General features: G+C 34.3%; 1 protein-coding gene across 1 annotated transcript; it reads right to left on the minus strand.

The window, feature by feature from the left end:
* Positions 1–2969: 2969 nt before the first annotated feature.
* On the minus strand, positions 2970–26804 carry LOC140056157 (multiple epidermal growth factor-like domains protein 8). The gene is made up of 39 exons (XM_072101435.1): positions 26346–26804; positions 25819–25982; positions 23717–23932; positions 21064–21238; positions 20750–20847; positions 20394–20613; positions 20050–20233; positions 19798–19940; positions 19450–19590; positions 18445–18613; positions 18147–18225; positions 17874–18015; positions 17548–17714; positions 16745–16951; positions 15719–16506; positions 15282–15530; positions 14839–14996; positions 14523–14733; positions 14058–14277; positions 13760–13892; positions 13246–13469; positions 12758–12996; positions 12378–12567; positions 12122–12284; positions 11815–11978; positions 11278–11422; positions 10747–10993; positions 10360–10495; positions 9697–9898; positions 9237–9457; positions 8643–8901; positions 8160–8328; positions 7690–7885; positions 7225–7389; positions 6725–6852; positions 6397–6523; positions 6001–6103; positions 5048–5796; positions 2970–4899 (listed from the first exon to the last, which is right to left on the minus strand). Exons 1-39 carry the CDS (start codon positions 26644–26646, stop codon positions 4624–4626), a joined length of 8268 nt encoding a protein of 2755 aa, XP_071957536.1. The 5' UTR covers positions 26647–26804; the 3' UTR covers positions 2970–4623.
* Positions 26805–27580: the final 776 nt, after the last annotated feature.

The following is a 27580-nucleotide window of genomic DNA, read 5'->3' on the forward strand; positions in this document are numbered from 1 at the left end:
ATTTCAGGTTTTAATACATACTATTGACGTAGACATTTTTGTTTTTTACCAACAAATGAATGCATATTGATTGTTTTATCTGGAGAGGAAATCAGAAATATAAAATATATTGGTGCAGTAACTTGATAACCTATTTTAATACAAACCACAAACAAACTGTTGGATGCGTGGTTACGTAGACAGTGTAATGAAAACAACATAACATGTTCTTGTGTGTACGTCATAATATCAAACACAGTAAATGTTTCAAGAAATGTAATGAAATGAAGAAAAGAACATTTTTATGGTCACATATTGAAACATTCATATTTAAAAACATAATGGTTGTAAAAAGCTGGTTACCTACGACGACGTGATGGATCATCGTCAACACTCCGTCGCTTGTGATTGGTAAACTCACTTTGCGCTACGCGTAATGCGTGTAAAGTTGGTTAGCTACGACGACGCGATGGATCATCACTATGTCGCTTGTGATTGGTAAACTCCCTTTCCGCTACGCGTGATGCGTGTAAAGTTGGTTAACTACAACGCGATGGATCATCATCATTGTCGCTTGTGATTGGTAAACTCACTTTGCGTCGCGTTGCGCGCAAACATGACATGGCTACATTAAACAATCATATTATAAGAACCGCCGCCGTCTGTTTAAAAACCTTCCCCATTCCTCCCGCATAAAGCGCATGGATATCAATTCTTTTGACTTTTAATATATGTAATAATCTATTTATAGATGTCTACAGTATATGGGTTGCTTATAGATTAAAAAGAAATGCTTCTTCTCAGTTACTTTTGACATTTGATGTATCATAACTCGTCTCTAAATTGATACCCTAAGAAAAAAATAATAACAAATTGAAAAATTAGCGTCGATATTTTTTCAAAGAAGATATTTAACGTACTGTATATATTTTGATGAATGTTAATAAACGGAAATGGACATATATTTCTTAAAGACAAATCAATAAAACCCTGTTTTAATGTTTTCATTCCATAGCTTGTGAATGGTCCGATATAATTGTCGATTCTGTACCGTGACTAAGACGGCACTCATCCCTTCCCCAATTATCTCAAATTGACTCATATAATTGTTGTCAATAAATGATAATTGCTGATAATGTTTTAAAGTGCCAATCAATCACTATTAACAAATGTTAAAATTTACATATAAATTATTATATTTGAAGGTCTTTTCACCATCATAACATGTTTACAAAATTATTCAATAAAGTCATTTTGCACAATTAACAGCAAGGAATAACAGTCGGTGTTAACATTCACACTAGGACACAATGTACGCCAACGCTAGTGACTTGTCCAATCACGAGCGAACGTTCATCGCGCGTCGTGATTGTTGGTTAAATTACAAGCGTTGCGCGTACATCCTTGCGTTTTGCCATAGTGATGGGAAACATGCTTAAGATCGGTTCCCACTATGAATGTCAACGCCTAATTTATTTCTGTTAATATAAAATATTAATATAAAAAAAAATGATAATGTAATAATAATATGCACGTTTTACACGGTATTGGATATATACGCTTTGTTCAAAACTACTAAATGTAATTTTAATATCATAATAATCAATACGTTGCGTATTGTTCTTAAAATCTATATGAACTTAATATTAGTCTTGTGAAGAACAGTAGCAATATTGAGATAATAAATTGAGCGTAATGGCCTAGTGCTTTTTAAATTGGCAACAAGAAAACGTCACGGACGTAAAGCAAAACAAAAGGATCGCCAGCAGGGTGTGTTATGATAACAACCATTCGGCAATTACTTCTGCCATTAATGGCTAATATTACCTCATTGTCATCTCAACCTCTTGCTTATTTTACGAATCAACTTGTGATGCTAACAATACAAAGGTTGTAAATACAAATAGACTTAAGTCTCAATTAAACGTCGATACATTTTCTTAAGATCAAACTTAATGAGGCTAAACCATTCTTGTAGACCATTTAATATTGAAAACCTATTACATAACGTCAAATCAAAATAACAATAGACAATAGTGAACATGAACAAAAAAATTAGCTTAAGTGTGGTTCCTACTAGCGACGCAACGCAAGCGAGTTGACCAATCACACGCGAATGTTCGAATAATCCATCGTTTGTGATTGGTCAAATCACTTTGCGTTGCGTTACGTCCTTGCCCTGCGTCCTAATGGGAACCAAGCTTTATTGTCAAACCAAAGGTCTCACCAAAATGTGACACCCGGTTCTCACGACAAATACGCGCGCGTCTCATCTTATCCGGCGGGGTGTGGCCAACATATTAATTAGTTTTTTATATCGCCCTACAACGAATCCTGGCTGGTATAGACCTAACCCATATCTGCCTCCTAACCACTGACATACAAGTTTACTTTTTAATCATAGTAATGTGCTCACGTGCTATGAGGCGTTATTTTCCACATAATACTCTAAACATGCGGCTAATTTAAACAGCTTTTGTTACATATTTCACATTATATGAAGCGCCTATTACTAATTGTTAATAGCTTCTATCCAAAGCCCTAACAAGAAAGTTATTTTTACAAACGTTATAACGTCTTATATGTCTAGCCTGCGGAAATATACTAATCTGCAATTATTGTACAATTTGGCTAATTTGTGATCACTAATCCTTAATTATTATATGAGTTTGTTAAATTGTCAGGCTCACATTGCTTTTGATATCACATATTTTGTCAATAAAACGGTTTCGTAATTAGACCTTTAGGCCTTTTAGGTAAACTCGAAACCTGATACGTGTATGATCAATATTGAGTTTAAAATGTAACCAATATCCATACATTGTTAGGCTTATCTATTTATATTAGATGCAATATTATACTAATACAGCAGCAAGGATCGATCGATTACCCAATCCTTCTGTGAGACCAATTTCATACATTTATTGCAGCTCAAAAGAAACGCACGTGTTAACAGAACAGCCGCGCGGGTATCCGTTTTTTTAAGATAGACGCATGCGTACCTGCTGTATAAGCTGACGCTTTCGATTCGCGGGAAAAAAAAACGCCTACAGGAAAATCGGCATAATTTACGACCACCACCAAAGACAACACCACACGTCAACAATAATGACGATGTTGACAAATCAAATTTATTAGTATTAAAAGTAAAGAAGGCAACCTCCAACAGCAAATGTTTGTTTTATAGAAAATTATTTATTTGATAAAAAATACAAATACGTCAATAGTGTACAAATATGTACAATTAGCATTATTTAGCATTATTATTATACAATACAATTTACGTTCCTTATTTATGGTATTATTTATATGGATAGATTAATATATAAATCAAAGATTAAATATATATTTTTTGGATACAGTTATTTGTACATCACGAGTGAATAAATTACTAAATTGTCATTGATTGGCTTTTAATTAAGATTCGTTAGTCCAACCTAAACGCCGGGTTGAATCTACCAGTACACAAAACACGCCTAATACGCGAATACTGCTGTCTGTAAAGTCTGGTGTTAAACGAAAGAAATGAGACAGAGAGACAACCATGTAAGTTACGATAAGTACAAGTGTTTAATGGCAAAACAACACGTCCTTTATATACAGTAATACCTAGCACGCCACCACTCAGGTGTGTATGCAAATTGGGGTCTAGCGCCACCATATTACACTGTCGGCATAAATAATGCCAAAAATAATAAAAACCAAACAAATCAAGGACAGTAGTTAGATTTCTATATATTGCGCAATTAACGAATCAAGGCAAATGGGCAAACAGCACACAATCACAAAAATGTTAAAACATTTATGGTTTGAGAAAAAAAAATGTAAAACATTTCAACGTAAACTCATAAACAACTCAAATGCATAGAATTTAATTTAAAAAAACATTCAAAAACGAAAATAAAACATGGAAAACCAGCGAAACGTTTAAAAACAAAGGTGTACGACATCGGCGGTATTAAACGGCAACACTGGGTGGAATGTAGGTGCAATATGGATCGCATTATACAAAAATATTATTCATTGCATGTCATGTTCATATTTACATATCAACATCAGTTTTTATTTTTTTCTTAAAAACGAAATTTGAATCGATTACCGTATCGAAACCGAAACAGAAAAGCATTTATTTAACGCAATAACAAATCATATTAATGTTGTTAATGTTCATCAGCACAAATAACGTATATACATATAATACACAAGGTTTATTGAAGTCAACACTTTGGACACCATTCCTTTTGGCTGGCTCAAAATGTTTCTTGCCAATTTAAACAGAATATGTAAAACAAAGTTCTTGTTTTACAAAAACACTAATTGGATAAATTACAATATAAAAGTGGATGGAATGAAATGTGTGATGGCAATAAATTAATGTCAATATGTTTTGTCATTTTGTCACATATTAATGACTTCCCGTCCATTCTTGGCGCCACCTCTGAAATAAGACTATTAATCAACATTGGGAAATGATTATATAAATAGGTCTTAAATTTATTAGATTTATTCAAATTTGGAATGTCTATATAAATGGGCCTATCAATTATTGAGACATAGAAAATGTATTATACTACATCAAGGTGGTGTAAAACGAGACTCCTCCTCTTACTTCTATTTATAGCAAGCTTTGCATAAATGTTGTAGTTATGTCTGCCAAACCTGTCTAGGCATCTGCCTTGTGTGGCAGCGTCTAGATTCTTCTGGCACAATCACTTTCTGATTCACAGATTGTATCTGTGGTACTGGAATCTCTTTTGTATGGTATGATGAGGTGTACTGCTTAACTGTTAACAGTGCTGATCCTAGACATGCTCTAGACGGGATATCAACACCAGGGAGTGTGATAATCAATGTACCAATGTTAGCCATACCGTCATCCACCATCTCAGATGTCATCACTCCTGGATGGAAATTATACTCCTGTAGAGACATAAAATAGATAATATGAATTTTAAATTATTTATTTTTTACATCCCACAGTGTATAATTATTAACAGGATAAAAATATAATAGAAAATTGGATTAACTTAAAAATAGCTACTACTATTGAAAAGAAATATGCACTTACCTCTCGTCTTACTAGAGGTGGAGGAGAACTGTCCTTTTGATTCTGTTTTTTAAGCAAAGCCATCTTTGCGATTTCTTCATCTTCATCGATTAAGATCATAACATTCCCGAATGGCCTGCTCGCCATCGTCTCCATTTGTATGAGTCGCTCCTGATGATCACGATGCGTCTCAAACCTCGTCTTAGCTTGCCAAACAATGACACACAACGCAAGAAGCAAGAAAAAGCACGCCAAAAACACCGAGAAAAACACAAACAAATCGATGTGTAACTGATCCTGGTAATAATACATGATTCCTTGCGTCGTGTTGTCACGTTCCAAACTTTTCCCGAGAAGCGTAACAAAAAATTTCCCGGTTTCCAACGGATGGTTCATGTATGGGAATGTAACCACTAAACGATTTTGGACATCAAACACGACAACTATGAACTTGGATGTTTCAACCGTTAAAAACGTGTTCAACCCACTTGCAGTTATCTCGTAATATTTGTAAGAATCCGAATCAGTGTCACGTCTACGTCTGTAACTCTGTTTTTCAAACTCAACGTTACCATCAATATTTACTGTGTGTATTCCGGTGGTTTTATTTACATCAACAGTGAATATACTGTGATTAAAAGCAACGTAAACATCAAGTTTGCCATATGTGACGTCAATTGTCATTCGGATATCCAAGTTTTTAAACTTTGGTTGAACGGCAAAAAAAGATGATCGGCCATATGGAAGAGGCTCAGAATTAATAGGACATTCTGTTAGTAAAAACAAACAACGATTTTAAGTGTTATTTATGTGTTTTTTGTTAGTTAACTAAAAAATAAAATGATCGTGAAAAACAAAAGTGCAAAAAAAAATGATACAAAAGATTATGAATTATAAAGTGAGGTAATAGCTTGCTGCAGTAAAGTGAAATAGGTACTGCAGCAATTAGTGACAACAGATTGTGGTTAACTTACGTGTCTGTGACCAGAAGCAGTAGTCTTGTTCCACTCTCATTTCTAAGTAACACTGGTGCCCATTGGTTGGTTCACCCACATACCGCTCAGTACACTTGGAACACTACAAAGAAATATTTGTGTTGCATTATAATTATATATTCTTTTTAGGTGCAATTTGTGGAGGGGTAGCTTGGTGGTTAATGTGATTGCTTTAGAATCTCAAGGTCCAGGGTTCAATCCTGATCTAGTGCCATGGGTGTAACTCATATCCCTGTAAAACTATTTCACTCCCTGAGCTTCAACGGAGACTTAGTTTATAAGCACATTGTTTATTCATCCAATAATTTGTGGGCAAACTTGCTTTCGATTTGAATAAAAATATTCTTTAAATTACAAAGCATGTCATTTTAATACCTGATGTTCATAACAAGGCTCCTGTAAAAGGCTGTCAGGACATTGAGGCGTACGAGTATTGTTAGCACAGTTACAATCAAGACCAGTCTCCTTGTTACAAGTTGACCAATGACCATTACATTCGCATCTAAAAAAAAATGTTGATGATGAAGGAAAAAGCAAAGTATTAATGAATGAATGTGCTATTTCCAAAGCATTTATTTGTCCAATATGTATTCATTAGAATTTTGTTTTATATGTACATTATAGGTCCAACCATTAAAAGATTAATGTTTATGCATATTATTTCCTTCTGGCAAAATGGATTTTACAATTAAATAAAACATACTGCCTGCATATTCCATTTTGTTTAAAGTATTCATCAATACATGTTTCACATCTTTGTCCGCTGCTATACCCTGAGCAATTAACACACAATGCATTCTCCAAAGGGCCATTTGTGAACGTTTCCTGCACCTAGATAAAAGCAACAATTCCAACAGTGAAAATAACATAATATCCAACATTCATGGATATGCTAGAAGGAGGTCAAACTTTAGAAACACCACACCCACCCTACCTAGCCATGTCATAGGGGCAGAGACATTAAACCAATTCAAAAACCATTTGGAGAAACAATGGCACTGTCATCCATAGCAGTTCTCGCCGTAATCGCACTGATGGAATTATTCAGAGAGACACACAAGCTTAAATCTTAAGAAGTCTTAATATCAAGGTAGAAATCTTATTTTAAAACTTTCTATCCAGTAAATATATCAAATCTGTTCTTTTATTACCGAAGTGTTTTACAGAATGACAGATAGGTATATATATTGACATTTGACTTACTAATTCTGGAGTCAGACTCAATCCAGCAGTAACTGTTGAATTATATTCTTGTGCTGTTAAACATATATCACTGTTACCATGGCAATATATTGTGCAGTTTGTACATGTCCCGCCATCCCGTGGATCTCCTACAAACAATGCTTGGCAATATTCACAATTATTTCCCTGAAATGAAAAAAAAAACAAATCAAGTCTTAAGCGCCTCGTCTACACTATCATACTTAATGTGACGTGATGTGCTCATATATGGACGTGATGTGCTCATATATGGACATAATGTCATATCAATACCATATTTGGGCATATCACTACCATATTTGGGCATACCACTACCATATTTGGGCACATCACACAATGTTTGTCAAACTAATTTAGTGTAGACAGAGCTTTGGTAGTTTCTTCACTTTAGGATTAGTATTTAGATTAATGGTAATGATAAAAAAAACTATAGAAATGGTGACATACCATGGTGTTATCGGAACAGTGTATACAGTCATTCAATCCAGCCTCGTCATTACCAGAACAATGACTGTGTCCATTGCAATTACAAGCAATGCTACAGTCGACACCAACATAACCAAATAAACAGTCACAAACGTCAGGGGATATACATGTGCCATGGGCACATTCTGGGCTACACACTGGAACACAGCTTTCAGGGCTAATAAAAGATTAAAATAAAACACATATATTTAAATTGATTTTCATAGCTAGATACAAAGGGAAATGTCATTACTCACAAGAAAAGAAGTTTAAAACGCTAAAATACAAAGAAAGAAGAAAGGAATAACATTAATAAATAATTCTGTCACTGGCAGTTGGAAAGTCCCAGTGATTAGGTTTGCTGTTGGGAGTCCCCGGGGTTGAGCATGTGTAATAACACTTTTTGTCTATAATCAATAAAATCCACAATGAATTATGTCTAATAGTAATACCTTTTAGCCTCATATCCATATCTACAGGTACATAAGTAAGCCTCTTGCGTGTCATTGCATATCTGTGTGTCTCCACAAATGGCATGACCATTCAGACACTCATTCTCAGGAGGGCATGCCAAGAAAGACCATCTTACACTACTGATGTCTGTGTAGTTGGCCATGTATGCTAAGAAGAGAGAGTATACTGTTACAGTCAATGACAAATGAATACCAAGAAGTGGTGTAAACTAAGTATCTGAGAATAAGAACTTAAGGTTTTGTGTATGGTCCTGTATGGTCCGGTCCATTCAACAAAACCTTATTCATGGGTTATGGCGGTAAACTAAGTATTTAGGAATAAGGACATATGTATTGTGTTTTGTGTATAAATTTGTAAAAATTTAAAACTAGTGAATACCACTGATTAGAACATGAAATATACAGCCTCTGATCAATATATTGAAACATAGAAAGACACTCAATAAATAAAGAATGAATTACCTGGCATTTCTCCAGAAGACAAACTGATCACGTTCCCTTGGCATACACCACCAGTAGGGCTAAACAGTCCCCCTTCCATACAAACCCCAATACCATTAGCGTTATCAACAGAACACCAACCACAGCCTGGAGTATTGATGCAGTCAGCACAGATGGTAAGCATGTAACAAGGGATGGGGCAATAAGCTGATTGGTCAGATATGATGGTACCACACTCTCCTGTTGCACAACGAAGCAGCAGATAGCTTGGAGACAAACACTGTAATTAAATAAACAAGATGCAGTCATATTGTAATGCTCTGTTCCTAACGCTTTTTGCCCTTAAAGGCTTTTATAGTGAAATTATGAACCACAGTAAGATTCAAACAAAGATTTTGTTCAAATATGGTAGCGATATGCCCAAATATGGATATGATGGATATCGATATGACATCATAATGTCTATATATGGGCACATAACATGTTTTTGTCACTTTTATAGTGTAGACAGCACTTTGGTTAAGTTTTCAATACCATCATTATATTATCTTGAACTATGATATTGTAAATTTCCTGCAAAGGATGAAATAAAGTTGACTTGACAGTCTGACTTACCTCATTCAACCACCTACTCCAGTAACACTCCTTCCAGCCCCCATCTGCACCATTACTATCTAGGCATGTGTTACAGTCAATGTGTTGGTGACACCTAGTGGGGCATGCATCGGGTGGGGAACTTTGGAAGACATAGCTGGCAGGAACATAGTCCTTAAGGGACTCTAGAAAGCATCTCCAGTCTACAGTAGGCTCTGTGTACAACTGGAACGTTAAAACTCCTGCAGAAAAGAATTTTTTAAATTTTATTATTCAGAATGGAATCGAATATATTCATACAAAGAAAATATACATATACATTTTTATCTTAAGTTCTGTCTACACTATCAAACTTTATGTGACAAAAAAAATTGTGATGTGCCCGATGTCATATCACTACCCTAATTAGGGCAAATCACACTATTTTTGTCAAACTAGTTTGATAGCTTTACATAATGGAATGTATGTATGTAATTCTCACCTGTTTGTTCATACTGCCTTGTCCACATACATCCCTTTGACAAACATGTTTCACATTTAGATGCTTCACATATTGTACATCTAGCCGTTGATGTTACAATCTCTTCACTAGGTTTGTTCAGACTACAGTGCCTTACTAGAGGACATTTCTTATCCCTTTTCACACATGTTGTTTCTGTGCAGTTCCTGCACCATCTACAAGGCTACAAGGATGTATGTGTTTATAATTATCTTGAATGAAAGAACTACTTCTAAAGCATTTATTGTCCAATATAACAAGCTACATTAGAAATCTGTTTTTGTACAATACAACAAACTAAGGCTCTACTACACTTTCAAACATTATGTGACAAAAAAATGTGATGTGGACATGATGATGTCACTACCAAATTTAAGCAAATCACTACCATAATAAGGCACATCACATTTTTTTGTCAAAACTAGTTTGATAGTGTAAACAGAGCTTAAAATTTATACATCGACACAAACTTATAAATATACAAGAATTGAAGTGATTCAATATAAGGCATTATATACCAACAGAAGGCCACTTAAAAAGTGCAGTACAAATACACTAGAAATAGAGATTCTAAAGTGTACATTTATTACGCTATAATAGTAAAGTTGTAACATTTGAACACTGTAACAATTTGAAAATGCAAACCTGTTGTCCGTTGGGTAATGAAGGAAAGACTGCTAGACACTCACTACACGTCTGAGCGTGCTCACAAACACGATTAACAATACGGTCATAACAGGTCACCTCACCAGGTACAAGTTCATCAAAGGACCCAGAACAACTAAAAACACAATATTGTTTATGATTAAATTTAATATTATTGTAAAAAGGCAACCAGTGTAACAAATAAATATAAATAAGTTATTACGTTAAAGTTATTTATATTTGTTACGTACAGATATGCTATGCAAAACCTGGTAACAGCTACAACAGCATCATACCATTTCATAGTAACAGAAGATCTTACAATTTGAAGTAGGCCTCAACATTACAATTTTACTATTATATAAAGCAATTTATAAAACTAAATACCTTATCTTGCCTGTAGAAGCACATGTTGATGATGTTGTATTAGTAACACAGGCAGAACATCCTGGTACTTTGACACATTCGTCTGTATTGCCATCATAAATAGCACACAGGTCATTTGGTATGTGTAATCTATAGAGGGCGCCACTTGTCATACCATTATAACCACCGTAGACATACGTTGTATTTACATTAAACCCCACAGCAGCTACTGATGATGCTGGTAGAGGTGAACGACCAGTAGTAAAATCTGGTATGATAACAATGAAAATATCAAGGAAAACAAAAAAAACTTGTTTGTTATGTAATGGTGAAAACAAACTTGCTACAGCTGTCTTTTGCAGTATTCTATTAAGAAACCTGTGTTCGCAACAGACAACGCAAGTCTTTCTTTATTCAAATAAAAATTAATTAACAAAAAACTTCTTCGTTGAGTAGTAACTTAATGTTCAAAATATTCAAAACATACTGGTTACTTATTACATTTTTCTAAGTTTGTGCTCAAATACGTTTGAAACTATGAAACTAACTTACTGTTAATTCCCAGATCATACCAAACATTGCATTGATAAGAGTAAGACATTAAAGTACTAGAAACATTATGTTCCTCAGTGGCACCTCCAATTACCAGCATATAGTCATCCGTGCTTACAGCCGAGTGAAATACATGCGAGAATGGCTGAAACAAACATTGTAGATTTGATTAAGTAAAGACGCAGAAAGGTCAAGCAAACTGTCATAGGCGTAGTAAATGGAACTTAAGGTGACCCGGATCCAGGGCCTAAAAAAGTGGTGAAATGAAGGTCGGAGCTTAAATTTGATGTCCTATCTTTTGCGTTACAATTTGGGCCCTCTGGATCCGCCACTGAGGTCAAACACTGCCATCACCCGAAGAACACAGTTGATGATGGACCCTTATGATGCAATAGTATACAAATAATGAATGTTAAGGAGTTGGATGGTGAGAATATTTTATGATGGAATAGTACAGAATCTATTCAACCTGTTATTGGTGTTTACACATATTTATCAATAGAAAAACTATTTAAAAAAAAAGATTTATAATCTTACAGCTTTATTTGACTCTATTGGTAAAATGCTCCAGACACCTTCACTAGGACGAAGGGTGTACAACTGGTTTGAAGCATACACTAGATCAACGTGAAATCCATATCCTCCGAAAACATAGAGGGCACCTGTCTGTTCATGATACACAGCTGAGTGACCATATAAACCTATTGAAAAGTACACATTTTTAATTTATATATTAAAAGAAAACTTTACAAATAACGTAAAACTAATTTAAAAAATGAATACTATCACAGTTGTTGTTTTTCTAAATTATCTTGATTCTTAACCCAATGTTTTGATTTCTTACCTGTAGGTGGAGAGCCTTGGCTTGTTCTTTCCTCCCATTCATTTGTTGGTATATCAAATACAAAGAACTTCTCAAGAAAGCCATTTTCAGGGGAATATCCTCCTATTAAAAACAGCTCATCATCTACAACTGTCAAAGTATGGCCAGCCAGGGGTGTGACAGCCTATTGTAAAACGGTAATAATAACATATGTACAGTGATATGATATAGTATCTTTAAAGGTTAAAATTAATTGAATGCTATTAAAAAAACTGACCTGAAGTTCTGTCCAGCTGTTTAGTTTAAAATCGTAGGCCCAGAAATCGTTTAACACACTAGAGTCTGCAATCCCTCCTGAGATGTAGAGGATATCAGCTGTGTAGGCTGCAGCGTGGAAATGCCTAGCAGGAGGCTTACTGGCCTGATTACCAACCACCTTACTCCAACTTGAGGTTGTTAGGTTGTACCTTAAAATGAAAACAAAAATGCAGGCCACAAAATTAGCTCTGTAAATGATTTGTAAAAACATGCTACGTATAAAATTCCAGAGCTATCTCTGGTTAGAGCAGACATATACCAGAAAAAAAAATCTATATCTGCTTTACCAATAATAACAAATTAATTATATTCAAAAGGGAAAAACCAATTAGAACTTACTGCCACAGAGAATTAACATTAGAATTTGTTTGAAATGAGTAGCCTCCAAATACTACCATTGACTCATCTCTCACCACCATTGTGTGACCCATGACCCCTAATGGGAACGCATCAGCAACAACAGTTTGATTGTGTGTATCTGAGTTAAACAGCATGGTCCAGATGGCATTGCTTGTGCTCAGTTCTTCTGAACATGATTCCCCACCAAATCCATTGACACAAACACACAAACCAAAGTCCTACAATCAAAAGAAACAAGATTTGTAAAGCATTCATTCATAACCACATTGATTAAAAAGTCCACAAAATTAGTTACTAAACAAAATACTTAACCACACTCATTGTGTGGTAGTATCACACATAGTAGGTAACAGGTACAAATAGTTCACAAAACTATCCCAATAATTTCTTTCAAATAAATTAGTTTGATTTATTTAATGTCATAATCTGGAATGTATTTTACAGAATCAAGAGATCTTTCCACCTACCTCATTACAAATCCCTTGTCCTCTGCTATAGCTGCAGTTCAAAGGGCAAAGTTCAAGTTCACAGGTCACACCACCAAATCCAGTTTGACAAACACATATTCCATTAATACACTCTCTATTACCATTACAACCTGATGGGCAATCATGCACAGTAAACATGGCTTTGAAGCCACTGGAAGGTGAGCTGGTACTTGTGTCCGCCTCAAATATGACAGTCATGACACCTAGAAAAGAAAAGCCAATCACTATAGTAAGCAATCAATTAAACTATCATTTCGGTTCACTATATGAACAAGAGCTACTGTTTTACTATAAAGCTCTGTCTACACTATCAAACTAATTGTGCCCAAATATGGTGGTGATATGCTCAAATATGGTAGTGATATGCTCAAATATGGTAGTGATATGACATCATCATGTCCATGGGCACAGAACATTTTTTGTCACATACTGTAAAGTTTGAAAGTGTAGACAGGGCTTAAGAAGATGGATGTGCCAACTCCAATATACTGACCTGATGTTGCCTGGACAACAGTATGTTTTTCGAGCGAGTTTGCTTCACAAAAACTTGCAAGATGAACAGAGCCAAAAGTAGAGTTATTTGAAATTGAGCTTGGTAGTCCGTCATACACATATACATAGTCACGCTGTAATCAAAAGGAAAAAAAAAATTGATCAATCGATAGATTTATGTTAGAAGAATATCTTTTACAATTGCAACTTTCAAACAAAATATGAAAAATAATAAATAAATTAACACCAAAGGACAATTGAATACGATGACAAGAATGATAAATAATAATTTCACTTACCCCACACATCAAAGATATCTCCTCAATAGAGAGGGATATAGTAGGAACTGGTGTCAAAGGTGAAGGGTGACTAAGGTCATCAAAAACAGTAAGAATCCAACTACACAATGTTTGTTCAGGATTGGTAGCACCATCACCCTCATGAGACCCTAATGTTGATGATGTTACATCTGTTATCACAAGTTTCACTTTGCATTCAAGATAGCATTTACCACCATCGCTGTTTACAAAACAAAACAAATTTTTTATATTTTTATCTTAAAATTAAATTTTTTTATACACCCGTTTTTAAAAACATTTTTTTAATCTCAAAGGTTTAATTTTTGTTTACATTTTAATTTTTTAAATTTATTTTTAATTTTTATATTCGTTTAAACACTTTTTTTAAAATTCTTTTATGCTTCACTGTTGTAAAGTAAGTAGGTGTAAACTCCAAATACATTATTACTATAGTTATGGTCTTACCGTGGATCACCATAATATCCTTCCTCACACAGTTGGCAGTAATCACCGCCTGTGTTATCTATACAGAAACAAACACCTGTAATGTTGTCACAATCATCCATGTTTGGGTCGCCATGGTTATTACAAGCACAATCATGGCAGCCATATTGTGTGGTAGCATCACCATAGCTACCAGGTACACAGAGTTCACAAAACTCTCCCATCGTCAAATCTGTGTGAATATGAAAAGATTTTCAATCTTGTTAATCTTTTAATAAACAGAAATTAATAATAATAATACTAAAAATAAAGGCTTGAATAAACATTAATGCATTACCTTGGCAACTATCACATGACCCAGTACCATTGATGCATGTACTGTGATAATTACATCCACAACTAACTGAGCAATTAACATTAGTCCAACCTACATCACAGACACATTCATAATCAGGTGGCCCACTACAATGTCCATGTTCACAATCATAGTAGCACCTGTATGCAAATAAGGTTGATAAACATTGTGAATAGACAAGTAAAACAAATTGAAATGGTTTTAAATGTCACTTATATTACTGAAGATTGAAAAATACTATATCTCAATCAAAATATGATATTTAATATTTTGATTGCTTCTCTCTCCATTAAGAAGACGGCCTAGTATTTCTGTCCTGTCAGTTCCACTGTCTTGGGCTGCAATCGATGTGTCTGTCCACACTCTGTATCCAAAGTTGTATGTAAATAATACAATACAAAAAGCTATAGTTTAGGCTTACTTACGTTCTGTTACACTCCAAAGATCCATCGCCTATAAACCCCTGAAGACACTCGCAATAAAACGATTCATCCGTGTCAATACACAAAGCATTCTCATGGCAATTATCTAAACCTAACCGACACTCTTCTACTGGCGGACATTCTGCATACGACCAATCAGCAGTCTCGTTGATGGTAGTATTGTAATCAATCGCAACAAGAGACTCACAAGAGAGTTCGCTAGATGGACCAACGAAATCACCTGAATGACAACTGAAGACAAAAAAAACTTTGTAACTTGTAATCATTGGGTTGAGCCTAATTTGATTTCTAGTCAATAACAAACCTTCTACATCCTGATTACAATGACTATATTTGTTAAAATTAGGTGGTAGGAGTATATAGTCCAAATTTAGGTTGGATTATACTTGTTTATATACGGTATAAAAGTTTGTACTTACTTTCCAAGCGTTGGGTTATTCTGATTCCCACACCATCCACACCTGAACGATTGCAAGCACTCACTGCAACTTGTTAAGAGGCTACAATCAGGGCACTGACCTCTATCAGCATCATGCCAATGTTTACATTGACCATACTTATAGATAGACGTGTAAGCACCGTATGCAAAGCAATGCTGAGTGTCTTCACACCAGGCACATTCTCTGGATGAGGTCACACACGAAGAGCAATTGGTCCTAGAGTGACATGGACTAGGGCATTGACCACGGTCAAGCAAGCTGTATTGAAATCTCCCACGGCGTACACATTGCACTTCAGTTGGTAGCCATTCGCAAAACATACTTGATAGACAGTCCAAGCAATTTACATACACGCTGCATGCCTCGCAGTAATCAGGGCTTGTGATCAGATAAGATGAGTTTAAGCCGCACTGATCACTGGTAACGTTTCTTAGTAAACATAGGTTACGATCTGAGCACCAACTGCAACTGGAATCGCTAAGGCAAGCAAGGCAAGTAACGTGACCATCACAAGAACTACTATGATACGGTTGTAGGAATTCGTCATGAATCTCAATGGATATATATGGTAAAGATCCTATGCAGCTAATGCAATCCCAATTTATAGCCACCCATGATATGATGGGGGTTGATGCTACTGCTTGTAATACTTCTAGAGAGACATAGTATACACCGTCTACAGGTAGAGTTGGTAACACAGCGTCACCATTGTTTCGAGTTGCTATAGAATCTGAATTCTGTCCATTATTAACACTTGCGACAAGTTCCTGAAAATCAATACAAGATTCATTTTAACAAATTGGTTTGTTGAAGCTTGGTTCCCACTTGGATGCAACACAAGGATGTAAGTGAGTTGACCAATCACAAGTGATATTTAGGATGATCTATTGTGTTCTGATTGGTCAAATTACTTACGGTGGTGCATTGCATCCAAGTGGGGACCAAGCTTTAAAATAAACATATATACATAAGAAAATATAAATATAAGTATTTTCAGCTACTTACCTTATTTTCTTCTGATGCATCAGTACTGATAGAAAGAGAAGAGGTTGCAGATGATGATTTTAAAGAAACTTTGACATCACCACCCTCAAGACCAGACACACCAGAAGGATGGATAAATCCACTGAACACAGCCTTCCCTGTTGTTATGGCATTTGGTACATCTTGATTTAACTGGAAGCCTACACTAGTACTGGATAGGATAGAAACCTACCAACAAGAATAATAGTAAATCTTATACTGTGCCCATCATTTTTTCAATCAATTCTCATTATAAATCTTACATTTAGTAACAACAGCCAAGATCTTCCATATTCACACAGCCACTGTCACTCATCAAGAGGGCCCCTTGATTGTCAGTATACGCTGTTTAGGGTCACCCTCTATAAATAAGGTGTAATAAAACTATAACGATGGAGTTGCCATTCACACAGCCACTGTCACTCATCAAGAGGGCCCCTTGATTGTCAGTATACGCTGTTTAGGGTCACCCTCTATAAATAAGGTGTAATAAAACTATAACGATGGAGTTGCCATTCACACAGCCACTGTCACTCATCAAGAGGGCCCCTTGATTGTCAGCATACACTGTTTAGGGTCACCCTCTATAAATAAGGTGTAATAAAACTATAACGATGGAGTTGCCATTCTTTGATTTGATACCAAACCACAACTTCATTTCTATTCATCACATCATAAGCATCATCATAATCAAAACGTCAGCCAGTAGAACTGTCACACTACTGTATGAATGTTTTATATTGAATAGATACAAAGTAATTGCATCATTTAAACTCTTAAGTTACCTTGTCTGGATGACTTTCATTAACTGGATATCTGAACTCTTTCCAAGTAATTCCAGGTGGTTTATCCAGGTGTCTGCACTGGTCAAATAAATTCAGTAGTGACCCTGGTGACTCCCACCATGGTGTTGGCGTCTCACTATAATTTTCATCACACCGCCCAGAGGTTTCTAACAAAATAAAATGTTTAGATTGTCTCATTTAAAAAGAAAAAAAATATCACATTCACTATAATAATATATATACAATATTTTTGTACCTAAATAATTGTTAAATTTAATTTTAAAGTTTTTCAAAATGTATTCTATAAGAAAAGAAAAAAGACTAACCATTGATAAATTGGCAAGCTCTTTCAAGGACACACCAGCCGCAAGCCCTTCCGTGTGAACTTTGACCCCATATCGTACAACTCTCGCATAAAGTCAACTTTGGGCAAATGCCAGCACATGTTTCTTGAAAATTTATACAATTCTAAAGAAAAAAATTATGTATTAAAAAGATAATATAATGTTACTCAAAGTGAAACATGTACAGCACTACGGTGTCTATTTAGGTTAATCATCCATTTAAGTGATTTGTCAAAAAAAAACACCAAAACTTACCGTTTTATCAGTTTTGTCAATGCATAATTGATCAGTTACACACCAACCACATTCAGGATCAACTAAACATGTTTCTTGTCTGAAATTAGAAGTATGTTTATTAATATCTTTCCTTTCAACATGATTTTGCAAATAAAGTTTGACAAAAAAAGTGTGATATGCCCAAATACGGTAGTGATATGACATCATCATGTCCATATATGGGCACATCACAACTTAAAGTTTGATAGTGTAGACAGAGCTTTAAAGTTAGTGATTTACATCCTACATCCTTTATGGTATGGGAGTGTTTGCTTACGTTTCATGTCTATAGCACTGTGACATGTTACTTGTAACAGAGCCAGGCATTTTGATTGCAATCAAGTCTTTGAGAACTGTTCCTCTGTAGCCACCAGTAACTAGCAACACATTATCACGCACTGCTGCAATGTGGCCAAATCGACCTGATTCCACCGGAAATGGATTCTCTATGAATGGAAGAAATGGCAATGGTAATAATTCTATTGTACAATACAACATATATCGTATTTATTTGAGGGGTTTTTTGGGTGTAATACAGTAACATGTATAATCAAATAAATATGAAAAACAAATAGAAATGTGTTGTAATACAATATTGTGTATGCATGTGCCAGGGGCGTTTATGCGAGCAATAAATAAAGGCCCTAGGGCGTTTATTCACTATTATGGTGGAGGGGGAGGGGGGGAGGGTTATTCGGAAGCATTTATTCAAAGTGCAGCGTTTATACGAATAAATATGGAAATGCACTTTCAAAATCAAGTTTCAGTTCTATCTGTTTGTTTCGGATTTCGAATTTTGACATTGGTGGCGTAAATATTTATTGTTGAACACAGAATTGTCAGCAAGATACAACGCTTACTATCTAATAGTAGATACTGGAATTTTCTTATTTCTGACAGTGATACGTGGGAGTACTACGTACGTTGTGATACGTGGGAGTACTACGTACGTTATTATAACCTTTAAGTTGTGTTAATGTTCTAGACTTGGATATTAAAATTATTTGTTAGGCTATTTAGTTCAGTTTTTCGATCGGCTAATTGGCCATAAGCCTGACTAGCCCGCGTGTAGTACTAGTAGTAGTTTGACTGTATGTATCTGCTATGCTGTTTTGCGGGGTTGTTTGCACACGCAGCTGTGCTGCCTTGTGCGTGTTTTCATTGAGTTTATTTGTGTTTCAGACTTTACCGAAGAATAAAGAACGGTTAAAGGAACTACCACGAGTTTGTGTATCATTGTCCGGACTACTGTTCATGACAACAATTCTGATTTTAAAATTACCTGGTAGAAAGTCTTGTAGAATGTCATTCCATGCCACCCACTGGTAGCAACCGAGGTGGAACAATAATATCTCATTGGAAAAACAAATCTCAGCCTCTGTTACGCTTGAATTCACTGCAACATGATCATGCACATAACCACCTGAAATATATGCAAATAAATATGCAAATATCTATTCTGAAAGATGGATCTACAGTACTTCCAAACTAGTCTCTTTAACAAATATTGGTCAATTGTTGCACATTATATTTTTTAATTGTAGTTTTATAAATACTTTTTTAAACTACTATACTGTATTTGACCAACAATGTAAATTCAATTAGTGAGAACAGTTGAATCGTAACTTACCATAAACCACCATAAAATTTCCAATGACATTAGCGGAGTGGAAGGCCCTTTCTCGTGGTTTGTCAGCATCATCTATGTCCAACTTGTACCAGTACAACTTGTCCAGATGAAATAAATAAATATCATTGCTTTTGGTGCTTGCCCTAGAAAACAAAATCATAATAAAATGTCATTAAATCTACATTATTGCACTATTTTTAATTATAATTTCATAATTAATCCATTTTATTAAAAAAGTATAAATTCATTTACCTCGCTGTAGTTTTGTGAAGCCCTCCAAATACAATAAGAGAATTAGATTCAGCATCAAACACGCAGGTGTGACCAGTGACCCCTACTTCATGTCCTCCTCTTGGAATGACCTCCTGCCAGCCAGATCGACCCGTTAGATCATAGGTGAACATTTTATTTAAGGAATAAAATGTTGAAGTGACTCCTGTGAAAAACAATACAAGCAATTGAAAACAAAACAAGTCCATGCATATTAGGGTTGTTTTCAATGGTTTAAGTTTTTGGAAATTCATTGATATGTTTTGGCGAGATTTCTTTGATAGTTAATTTATTATTATTATTATTATTATATTTAAAACACTAACCTCCAAATATATACAGAGTAGTGTTATAGACAAGTACTGCCGAGTGGTCTGTAGTCAGTGAAGGAGCTGGTGATTGTGTTGCATCATCTAGAAGTGTCCATTGTTGTGATGTAATGTTAAATTGCCACAGGTCATTTAGTAGGCTACCGTTATCTAATGATCCTCCAAATACAATTACCGTATCTTGGTATACAGTCATTGTATGACCATATCTTGCAGCCTGAAAGAAAAAATTAATATATACTTTGCATGGCCTCAGGGAAGAACAACTCTGTGCTGATTTGGACCCCTGACGATGAATAAGTTTATCTTAACTTTTAATACCGGATACCTCTGCATTATGTATGGCTACTTACTGGTTGAATGGAATCACTTTGAAATGGAACCGTTTGCCATTTATTGCTTGTAAAGTTATAATAATCCATGCTAACTAAAGTTGTATACAAATTAAAACCTGAAAACCAAGTGAAAAGAGTAAAAACATAAAAATGACAAAATAATTTATTGTATCTGGGGATATCTTGTATATAAAATATTATTAACAATCAAAACATACAGGAAAAAATTATTGTGTTGCTATTGTGAATAATTTATGTATTTTTACTGGAATTAGTGATGCATGATTTTTGTCAGTTTACAAATAAATAAAAAAAAACAACAAAATTCTTACCTCCAAAAACCCAGAGAGAGTTACTTTTTTCATGAAACTGTCCAGCATGGCCCGTTCGACCTTTAAACTCATAATCAAACGAAGAACAGAGTGTGTAGTAACCAGCTAAGTTGTCATTACTTGATAAATTTAGACTGCAGTCCTCTCCTACATATCCCTCATTACATTCACATATCTTAATAACAAAACAAGAAAAATCTATTATTCTCTCTGGGAATGTGTAAATAATTGATTTAAATTCACTGTGTTAAACTACATGCATTGTATCTACCCTAGTCTAGGTTCTAGACTGAAATTAGTAAAAAGATAATATTTTGGCACAAATGGCATTTCATATGTACCGTATAATAAATGAGCTCGTATTTTCAGACACAAATCGAAACACTGACTGGTGAACTAACATAAAAAAGACATAAACGTAGACTTTGGGCACGTTTATATCTACCCCACAGGGTGTTTTCAGTGGCATATAAACACTGAGCCTTTAATATGATGTGTAACTTTAATGTCAAATGTTCTTTATGTTATCAATGAACTCATGGCTTACAATGACATTCAAATAATTTGGTTGTGTTCTCACAAATACTAGAGTTAATCTAGCATAGAATGTACAGTATAATATCCTCCTTCTCCAAATCATAATTCTGATATAACTTTGATCTTGTTAGCCCTGATACACAGTAATTGATACCACATACATAACAGATCAAGTTAAACCAACCAAAGAACTCTACTCTAATAATAGAGAAAAGATTGTAAACATTGCTTTATTACATGCTTTAAAATACTATTTGTTTTACCTAAAAAGTATCAATGACAATGTAAATACAGTGAGCACACACAATAATTGATCTGTCATGTTAATTAACTAATATTCCTATAAACCCAACATCCCTACTCAAACATTGATCAATGCTAGTGCTCACAAGATCTGAATTTAAAATCAATTGTGTAAACAATTACTACAGTACATTTAAGTTTGAAATAGAGAGGATTATTCAATCAATCGTTTCATTTTAAAGTGCCATTCGATCATCAGCGATCATTGCTCATGGTGCAGTCAAAAAGAAAAATCAGAACAAATGAGTTTTTAGAAGTGACTTAAACTGTTCAAGGATGTCACATTTTTAATATAAAAAGGCAGATTGTTTCAGAGCCTCTACAGTTAGGTCCAACATTACTGAAAGTCTGACATTCACATAATGTACTGTACTTCAGAAACCAACAAAGTGTCCATTGAATAGGGGTTGTCGGCAGTAGTGATAAAACATTATATCTCTCTTTCGTTTTATGGGAAAGTGGATCCCTTAATAGGGGTGTCCCCTGAATAGGAGTTGGTCGTAGTACTAAAACATATTTCCCGTTGTTCGTTTCACAGGAAAGTATTCCCTTCATAGGTGTCTAAAAGTTGGTTGCACTTTCAATATTTGTTTACATAGAGGCACAAAATTACATGTATGTTTTTGTATCAAGCACAGTAGACTACACTTTAATTAATAAAACATAATAATAACACTGCACAACTGTCCTTGGATATCAATGCTTGTCATGACAACCAACAAATCAATTTTAATGCTTAAAATAAATTAAGCAATAACTTAGCAACGAACAACAAAAGAATTAGAAGCAAATCAAGTGTAACAATTTATTACTTTCGTATGAAGAGAGAAACGCACAATAACAATAGATTAAGTGAAGGGAAAATGCATGAAAACGGAAGCAAAATAAAACACAATAACATTTTTACAGTTACTTAGACCTCCTAGTGTACTGTAATTTTCAAAGTTGCTGTTTTCATAATATTTCTTTGTTTTTTTATCTAAATTAGTAGTGATTATTACAGTATAAATAAAATAGGGCAATTTGATTTCAATTTATAGAATTGAATGGAATACATATTTTATTTGACAAATTTTTGTTTGTTTACAAGATGTGTTGTTCTTGCAATTTCTACAGCTGTTATTGTATATAGGCCTAGATGCTTCTTAGTATTGTAGGTACAGTAGTATGTCACTTTTTTTCTTACTGAAGGTCACCATAAAATCAACTCATGATGACAGGGTTACCTCATGCGATGAAATAAATAAATTATTAATAAATGTATGGAATGGTGTCCAACTTGTTAACAAGTTTTTAAGAATAATATTATTTCCACCTTGAACTCAATTAATCTGTGGTTTTAAAAGAAATCTTTTTTGTTATTGTTAATATTCTATTGATGCCTTCAAAGCCACTTTACCTGTTTATTGAAGTGGTTGTTTGTGAATCATAATTTTCTTTGTTAAAGTTAACAGATTCAACAAAAAACATACTGTTACCTGATATCTCATTAGAAAAAGGCTTCAAAAGAAATTATAGAGTGTTTAATAAGTAGACATGCTACAAAAGAACATGTCTGAGTGAAAAGCTCCAACGCTATAAAAGTTCTGAATAATATCAAATAATGCTATTAATAACATTTTTTCTGGTCCCGAATATACTGTATCATATCATTTCCCCATTGAACTAATAATTTGTTTGGTCTGTTGACTTACACTCAGTAAAGGTTTAAACAGTATACCGTATAGTATGTTATTTAAACTTGTTGATTAATGTTGAAAGGGTGTTAGTAATAGTAGTAATACCACAAAATGTTATGTCAATATAAACTTACATTACTGGTGAAATCACAGTGTCCATTTGGAGCATTACATGAATTCGGACATTGTACCTGTTGGCACCACTCCCCCGTGTGTCCATTGTCACATACGCACACGTTATTCACGCATGTACCTTGATTCGAGCAATCCATTACGCAATCTTGAATGCGATAATTAGCTTGGAAGCCTCGCAATATATAATTGGTATCACTGTACAGTATCACTAACATCTAAAATTAGATTACAATGTAGATAATGATTAGAATAAATATTTAATAAGGAAGGAATGATTACATACTGAATGTACCTGTTACCATTAATATTGTACTACCTGTATAGGCAGTTACAGTATCATTAATATTGTACTACCTGTATAGGCAGTTACAGTATCATTAATATTGTACTACTGTACCTGTATAGGCAGTTACAGTATCATTAATATTGTACTACCTGTATAGGCAGTTACAGTATCATTAATATTGTACTACTGTACCTGTATAGGCAGTTACAGTATCATTAATATTGTACTACTGTACCTGTATAGGCAGTTACAGTATCATTAATATTGTACTACTGTACCTGTATAGGCAGTTACAGTATCATTAATATTGTACTACCTGTATAGGCAGTTACAGTATCATTAATATTGTACTACCTGTATAGGCAGTTACAGTATCATTAATATTGTACTACCTGTATAGGCAGTTACAGTATCATTAATATTGTACTACCTGTATAGGCAGTTACAGTATCATTAATATTGTACTACTGTACCTGTATAGGCAGTTACAGTATCATTAATATTGTACTACCTGTATAGGCAGTTACAGTATCATTAATATTGTACTACCTGTATAGGCAGTTACAGTATCATTAATATTGTACTACTGTACCTGTATAGGCAGTTACAGTATCATTAATATTGTACTACCTGTATAGGCAGTTACAGTATCATTAATATTGAACTACTGTACCTGTATAGGCAGTTACAGTATCATTAATATTGTACTACCTGTATAGGCAGTTACAGTATCATTAATATTGTACTACTGTACCTGTATAGGCAGTTACCTTACAGTATCATTAATATTGTACTACTGTACCTGTATAGGCAGTTACAGTATCATTAATATTGTACTACCTGTATAGGCAGTTACAGTATCATTAATATTGTACTACCTGTATAGGCAGTTACAGTATCATTAATATTGTACTACTGTACCTGTATAGGCAGTTACAGTATCATTAATATTGTACTCAGGGAACATTTTCGCCAGTGTAGCATAGCAAAAAGCTATACAAAACAACCTTATTGCTACACATTTTGAAAATTGTGTAGCAAAAAATACTATACAAAACTATGTTTCTCGACTTAAAAATCAGTTTAATTAGCAATATTGCTAAACAAAATTTTTAAATGAAAATTTTCCCTGGTACTACCTGTATAGGCAGTTACAGTATCATTAATATTGAACTACTGTACCTGTATAGGCAGTTACAGTATCATTAATATTGTACTACCTGTATAGGCAGTTACAGTATCATTAATATTGTACTACTGTACCTGTATAGGCAGTTACAGTATCATTAATATTGTACTACCTGTATAGGCAGTTACAGTATCATTAATATTGTACTACTGTACCTGTATAGGCAGTTACAGTATCATTAATATTGTACTACCTGTATAGGCAGTTACAGTATCATTAATATTGTACTACCTGTATAGGCAGTTACAGTATCATTAATATTGTACTACCTGTATAGGCAGTTACAGTATCATTAATATTGAACTATAGGCTAATTGAAATAAAAAACACTGTAAATTAACAGGATCGTTGAGAAATTTTGTCCGTCCTTCAGAATACTGTACCTTCCTTTACACTCATTGTAAAATAATATTTTTAGTATCATCACCGAATGGCTTAGCATACTGTATGTTCTACTTTATTATTTCCATTTATTATTAAACATTAACAAAAAAGGAAATAAATGTTATTAAAACAAATAATTATACTGTATCTACAAATTGTAATAGTAATACTACATTGATAATCAACTGAATGCAATATGACGGTACTGATACCGATAGCCAACTGGTCAAATTGTACCGTACCTTGCCCGAGCGAGCCACAACAACATCAGAAATATAGTTGCCACTCAAACTTGCAATGAGTGGACTTGAATGTGAATCGCCATCAAAAACAAAGATAAAATCATAACTGCACTCTGTTTCAAAACTACTAAATTCAAGAACAATCTTGCTGTTGTTAGTAGGAGCTGTAAAAAGAAAGCAAGTCATGTCATTACATTATTATCTACACTTTATAGGCCTACAGTACTCGCACATAACATGACGCTATACTGTAACAATTTTCATGTATTGACATCTATTATTACTCAAATAAATATGTCACAGTAAAATCATTGCAAAAACTTAGGATTAACTCTTTATACAATACTTTTATTGTCAGTTTAGATGGTAGGCCTAGCTAGGTCTACGCGAAATATATGGTTATATAATTTTTTCTTTGGTGCGTTAGATATTGGTTCACTTTGTGCGGTCTTTAAATTCAAATTGTATTATGTTTTAATTATGATTGGTAAAAAATAAATGTTAGCAAACAGATTAGCCTACTGTACCTTGTATAAGCCATTCACATTGATGGTTGCTGGAATAGCTTCCAAATCCATCTGAAATATCACCCTCAGAAGATGTTAAAATACTTCTACCAAAAACACCACATTTCGCTTCAACCATCAAAAAATGACTGTTTATTATCAAAAATACAAAACATATTAAAATTAGTTTCTGAAAGTTTGAAAAATGTAACCTTCGATTTTTCCAGATTTCTGTCCGAATTTCGAGAGAACATCCACCAGTTGAGAACGGCCTTTGGAATGAATATGTTGACATAGTTAAAGGAATAATTTTCTGAACCATTTTGATTTAGTTATTCGTTTGTGCTAGCCTTCATGCTAGGCCCTGCTACATAAACATGAGTAAGCCGAATACTGTTGTGCAAGCCGAGAATTCCTATACTCTGCCCTGGCGAAGTTCACTCAAACTAAACAAAGACGTACCGCCACCGCAGAGATGGTTCCACAAGAGAAGGAGGAAGCCTGTTCATCATTTGAAGTAACATTTTAACAATTCATCGATGTTTATTGACATGACAAATATAATAAATATACGAAGAAGACATCATAAAACACATTAAATCCAGTATATTTATGTAAATCCAGGTAAAACTCAATGAAATAACCTTGTTATTGTCCTGCTTTGCCTGGCTGGCTGACAGCAGTCTGCGGAAGCGACCGTAGTTACCTCTGACAAGCAACTTTGTAAAACTTCAAAGGACGCCCTCAAGGTATTCCGCTTGTCACTCAAACCCCAAAAACCTAACATTATTTTTTAAAATAAAAAAGTTTAGGCCTAGTAGGCCTACTGTAGGCCTATTCTTTTACATTCATGTTTTATGAACAATAAAATGGATGAAAATTATTTCTCAAATAAAAACAAAATACAGTTAACATTTTCTAAAATAATAAATAAAAAATGAGAAAATGGGTACCCCACTGGAAGCTAAGCTTTAAAATGTGGGGTCCGAGTGGTGATACGTAAAATAACTAAAGTACTATTATAGACTGGGGCACGATGATTAGATGATACAGATAAAACTAAAAGTAATATATGATGTAACGTATGACGTCATAGTGGTCCGATAGACACTTAACTTCATCTCCGATTACCTCACAAACCCAATGAGGTGTACAATGTACACATGTCTTGCATAAAACAACAAAAGTCTCACCCCAAAATAAAACAGCTTAGTCACGTTAATAATCATGAATCATTATGATAATATTTCTTGACA

The sequence above is a fragment of the Antedon mediterranea genome, chromosome 8, assembly GCF_964355755.1.
Source record: "Antedon mediterranea chromosome 8, ecAntMedi1.1, whole genome shotgun sequence".
Lineage (NCBI taxonomy): Eukaryota > Metazoa > Echinodermata > Crinoidea > Comatulida > Antedonidae > Antedon > Antedon mediterranea.